Raw genomic sequence first — 6077 nt, 5'->3', positions numbered from 1 at the left:
TTCATTATTTTCGAATATTTTTCGACACATTCACTGAATAATTATTTTATGTAAAACATAGAAATGAGGAACACAATAAATACAACACCTTAAGTATTTGGAATCTTTTATAATGTAGGAAAATAATAATACGGACAGACAAACCTAAAACAAAACTTTAGGTTGGATCTGAAATCTGGGAAAATATAATAATCTCTAGTATAGAATTGTATTGTGCATTAGAAACCTTTAGTTTATACTTTTATTTGAAAGATTAACTGCGCTATCTAAACTTAAAATTTACCACCAATCCTTTTCTAGATTTACTTTTCAATTTACCCCTAAGACTACAATGGTTTTGGACCCTACAGGAGAAAATAATATTCAAAGTATACTTTGGCCGGTAATTTAATGTTTAATGTTTACATGTAGCAGTCTACGAGAAAACCGTGAAGAGCAAATGTAGAGTTGGCAGCATCAAATAATGGACCAGACACCCTGCTATGCAGCCTAATATGAGCACAGCGACCAGCGTTGCCACACCCTGCAAAAATACAGCTTTATGTATATAATTGAAATCAAATTATATATGAAAATTGCATCAATTATTTTAAGGGTGCGCTCTACCTCAGCTCAGAAATCTCAGCTCGGGCTTCAGTAGCTATGTTGTGTCATTGAACAGCGCCGCACGAAGCCCTTGCAGACTTTAAGTCCTCTCAAATTACTCAGTTAACTTTTAATTTTTTTGTATCTTAAGAATGTTCCTTACACCTTAGATTTAAATTTATGACTCCATCATTTAAATTTTCTTCTAAAAATCCATCCATATGTATGAAATGCTATAAAAAGCTTATATATTTAAAGCTTATGTATTTATCAGTCATTTCCCACTTAAAATTCTACTATTACCAAAAAATTAAAACAATACATACCTACAAAAAAAATTAAAAAAAAATTAACATTAACATATTCTCAATTGGTTAAGAACGAAGCCGACAATGACGGAGATCCTAAACCTTTGCATTAGCGCGCGGCGGATAGGTAGAGCGCACCGTTAATTGTAAGAATAAGTGTCAGTGATAAGTTTGTGAATGCTTGGGTAAATTCTGGTACAATTAATTCATGAATATAATTGAAAAAATATTTACCAACTTTGTTATCGACATGAATCGTTTGGAATAAAGACAATACTCACTTTTGCAACAGCGACTGAAACACTAGGTTCTTGCAAAGTCCATGCTATGGACTCAACCACATACAGGACCAAAAGCATCAGAAACTCAGCCAAGGGCAGCAGGGCTATGGTCAGGCCCACTAGTGAGCTCAGTGCAGTGATGACGATACGATAGACAACTCCGAGGATCTGGAAGAGTGTGATGTCTTCGGAGTGACGACACAACGACTTGAGAGTCTCCACACAGCCTGCGCAGCGGTCCTTGACCGTCACTTTGCTTCTTCCGTAGCCTACAACATCGTATAGGCACAGATAAAACATAGTCTATGGTATAGGGTAGTACTCAAGTACAAAACTTATAGATGAAAAACATTTTAATATGATTTGTGGAATTGTAATCAACAAACTTAGTTTGTAACACAACGACCGGGTGACATGAGACCACAAAGATGACTGATAGAGGTCGGGTAGACGATGTGAAAAACACCATCTGACGGAAGTTATCAGACTGTTGACAATCCGACGAAACTATATAAAAAAAATATCAATATTCCTAATGAACTTAGTGTAAGGTTCGTTGAGTTTTTTTTATGATCGAAAAAAATAGAATTTTAATGAATACACAAACAAAAATGTGTCATAATCAGGTTGTTTCTATATAATATTGAAACACTCCCGGCGATTTTTCCTCGACTTAGTGGTATGAAGAAAAGTTGAGGTTATAATTCTCAATATTTGTTTCACAGCCCGGGTTTCATTGTTTATTGATTTAAATTTACACAGTAGTCTGCTTTCATAGTACATAGTCATAGTATTTCTATGTCTGCTAGAATATTGTTATACTTGTTTTTGTAAAACCGAGCGGTAAAAAAAAATTAAGAACCAACATCTTTAAAAACCCGATATTTTCAATAATGTAAACCTTTATATCTAATAAGCCATTCATAGTTTCTTACCGCGTTGATGAGGTCCTAAGTGTTCCATTGCGCAATTGGGACAAATTTTCAAAATTTTGCTTGGTAATTCTTGAGGGAACTTGTTCATAATATGTATAATTTCTGTAAGTTTTAGTGAATTTAGAATGTGTTCTGGTTGCGTAGTGATAATTTGTTTGGATAAATGTTGCCGTCGATACTTGGATCTTATGTTTTTGGATAGTTTTGTCATAAAATCTATGTTGAACCCGATTTTCTCGTCGGTAGGATTAGAGTAAACTATATTTACCTGTGTTTTTTTAATTTATAATCAGTGTAAATAATCTTTTAAATTTAGAACCAGTAAAATTTCAAATAAAAATAAAATAACTTTCGTGATTCGGGCTCCACATTTTTCTGTAGTCATTATACAACACTGTAGTTAATCTTAAGGTTTTATCACCTCATTTTTACGACGAGTAAAGCATCAATAAACTTAATGAACAGTGACAAATATTTTCGATAGAAGTGTTTTGGCTATTTAAGTCTTCGATGAAAAATACACTACATGTTATCATTACTAGTTATTTACGCTGTTGACCTTCTAAGGCTGTATACAATATTTAGCGCAGCGTTGGGTAATTACTTCTTTGCGTGGATGTTACACATCAGCTCATGATTATTATACCGAGGGTTTTATACGAAAACTCATCAGTGAGGTGGTTTGTTGTGTTTTACAGATCAAATATTGGTTACAACTAATCGACCAGTCATTTAAATTTAAGTACCGCTTTTACGAAAATAATATTAACGTTGAGTGACAATAAGGATAAAGTTCTGAACAACTCGACTTGAGTATAATAACGAATGTATTAAAATTGAAAATGTTTCAAATGTACTTAAATATTGAAAGGGAATACAAGTAAATACAGTTCGGCGAAGAACCATATCGAACATAGTCCTATAAAATAAGGCTGGCATATAGAATTGATTGACATATTGGTAAATAATTGTATAAATATTTCATTAATTTTTGTTGACAATTCTTTACGTTATCGATACATGAAAAACTACCTTTCTTTTGTTTTAATTTTGTTGACTTTAAAACTTAACACTAGTTCAAAAGTCATTTAATATTTTCATTATTCTACATTTAAGACACTTTCGTATTATTTTAACCTTTTAATTTGGTGCAATTATTATTGCGAACGTATAAACACACCATCCGTCTCACGCAATGAAAACTACCAGACCACGACTGGGGTCCTCAGTAGTAACAATTGTACTGCAACTAATAATCAATCGACACACACACGATCAGCCATGGAAATGTTTCGACGTCTTCAGTTCAATATAAATACAAAGAAAATCTACACTCAGACTCTTCAAGAAATTATTTTCTAGCAGTCCCTCTTTGTGATACAAAACGAGTTAAGCTGCAAAAACGGCTTCTGAAGTCAAGCTACTAAATACCTCAAGATGGACAGATTTGACAGCCGGGAATATTAAGATACACAAGTACATTTTTACAGGGCTAGTTCTGCGCAAATTGTTTGGATTAACAAAAAGAGGCCCCATGGTGTCAGCTCCACAGTTTAAGAACATTTTCGAAGTATTAACTCTAGCTGCAGAGTGATCGTCCATTTCTAAGAGTAGATCAACAACAGAAACAACGTACAGGTTTAAATAATTACTCTTGATAACACTTCTTGTAGAAAGGATCAAAAAAATATTTGGGTAACTATCCCTTACAAAATTGTGAAAAGTTGACGAAATCTATTTTAACATATTTTATTTAACGTTTGGTAAATAGTTTTTTTTTTTTTTTTTTTTTTTTTTTTTTTTAAGTGAAACAGACTGGTATGCTAAATTAACTTATGATAAATTTGTTTATGATTTTATATGAATAATCATTCTTTTCACACAACCACTGTGTTTTGTTCGAAAATCCTTGTTTGGTGATGTTTGACTTCAGAGAATGGCGTAGAAATCCTTATCTAAATCTGGAAAGACAGTGGTCGGTTTAATAAAATATGCTAAAACAGCTTACGTACCTATCTTAATATCCAACTAGGGAAAAAGTAAAAGATATACTTTATCCATCATGTTTATAAATTCAAACGTTATATTACATTTTCAAACCAATTTGACACGATAATAAATTAAAGGAAACAATTCTGAATGCAAAGAATAGTCGTCCCCTAACAATCTGACTCGAACATTTGTGATTTAAGATTGAAATAATGAGGAAGGGTCAAGTATAATTACAACGCTAGACAGGATGACAGCGCCATCTCCAAGTTGATTAATGAGGATAGCTGCTGCGTCTCACTGTTTATTGTTTCAAGCAAACGTCTTCAAATTAATGGTTGCTATTGCGATTTCATTAAGTGTCAAGAAATAACTAATTTCATATTGTTAAACTTATTTTGGAAATAGAACGCTTTTTATGTGATTTCGTTGTATCCGTTGCAATTGAAATACTTAATCAAGAATGTACGTCCCTAACTATATTATTAAGAATGTGGTGCTAGTAAAATGTCCAGTGACGCGTACTCTGCAATAACATGTAATTAAGCTGTTGGCGAATATTTTAACACATTGTTTGTTTTAATTTATCTTTTGATTACCTAACAGAATGCGAACACTTTCCATCCTGCAGATGTTTAAAGGTTTTATATGTTTGTAACAATTTGGAATAAGTGTGATATGTAAAAAAAATTTACCTAGCAATATTAAAAACAGCTGAAGTAAACGATCTTATTTGATTAACTTGTGAACGTGATACTTGATTTCATATACTTTTTTGAAACCTAGTTTCTATTTTTTTACTTGTACAAAATTATTAATGGCAGCGGGTGATTGTGACAAGTAAGTGGTTTCATTTGTGGAAGCAATAAGAAAAGATGAAGGTACAATTTTACAGTTTTTTTTTTGTAGACCATGGTGTATATAGACATACAAGACGTTGTGGGAACAGTTTGTGTAACAACGAACTTGTATTTGACGAGTTTGGGGATTTTGTATTTAGGTGCGGGAAAATGTATGAGCCACGAGCAAGAGCCAAAAAGGTTAAGTTTCGATTCACCACCAGTGGGAAAAAGGCACGGTTTTTGAAAATGCAAGACTTTCTTTTACGGACATATTTTACTTTGTAGCGACCGTGCTTTGCGTACCCCCACCGCGGCAAGAATTTATTCAACAGAACTTTGGTTTAGCTTCAAACACGGTAGTAGACTGGTACTCTTTTTGTAGGGAGGATTTTGTCGATCACGTCGCGAACCAAGACATCCGCATTGGTGGTGTTGGACATATAGTGGAGATCGACGAAGCTAAGTTCGGAAGGAGGATGTATTCTTTTAGAATAAAAAAAACTTGTCCAACTTTGCAAAGAACATCCCAGTCAGCACACTTGGTGAAAATCACGTGATTATCACGTGAAAAAATGGTGAACACGTGAACGTGAAAATCACGTAAAAATTACGAGTGGATATAATAGTGAAAATGGTAAAAAAATTTCACGTGAAAATCACGTGAAAGTTGTAATTTTTTTTTTTTTTTAAATAAGTCATAAGTGAAAAGTTAAGAAAAAAAAACTGAATTATTTGATTATATATGTTCCTTATTCTTAATTGAGAATTTGAATTAAAATTCTAGGAATATAAAATCATTTCATATTTTACTATAAAGTTGTAGCAAATGTTGTAGCTGTAGCAAAAGTAAACAGCCAAAATATGTAAAAAATAGTTTTACAAGTCAAAATGAACAGGAGAATCAAGTACAAAATCCTTCTCAAAACAGCTTTGTTAAAAATCATACAACCACCATTTTGTTTTGTTAGAAAGTTTACTTTTAAAATTTTCCAAAAAGAATATTTATGAAACTTTGATTGTATTTTATAAAGTAGGAAGAAAATCATAAGTTAAATTAAATAAGTTGGTGCAATTTAAAATTTAAAATTCAACTTAAATTGCTAAAAATGACCCATATTTTATGGATGGATTTAAGGA

General features: G+C 32.4%; 1 protein-coding gene across 1 annotated transcript; it reads right to left on the bottom strand.

Annotated features, from left to right (window-relative positions):
- Positions 1-369: 369 nt before the first annotated feature.
- LOC128984002 (uncharacterized) lies at positions 370-2244 on the bottom strand. Its single transcript, XM_054403284.1, has 3 exons — positions 2110-2244; positions 1175-1443; positions 370-523 (listed from the first exon to the last, which is right to left on the bottom strand). The coding sequence occupies exons 1-3, from the start codon at positions 2195-2197 to the stop codon at positions 416-418; spliced, it is 465 nt and encodes a 154-aa protein (XP_054259259.1). The 5' UTR covers positions 2198-2244; the 3' UTR covers positions 370-415.
- Positions 2245-6077: the final 3833 nt, after the last annotated feature.

Source organism: Macrosteles quadrilineatus, unplaced genomic scaffold (genome assembly GCF_028750875.1).
Source record: "Macrosteles quadrilineatus isolate MER2022 unplaced genomic scaffold, UCM_ALF_1.0 Scaffold_2__2_contigs__length_208266976, whole genome shotgun sequence".
NCBI classification, from domain to species: domain Eukaryota; kingdom Metazoa; phylum Arthropoda; class Insecta; order Hemiptera; family Cicadellidae; genus Macrosteles; species Macrosteles quadrilineatus.
The sequence above is the reverse complement of the archived record's forward strand: the minus strand, read 5'-3'. Positions and strand labels throughout refer to the sequence as shown.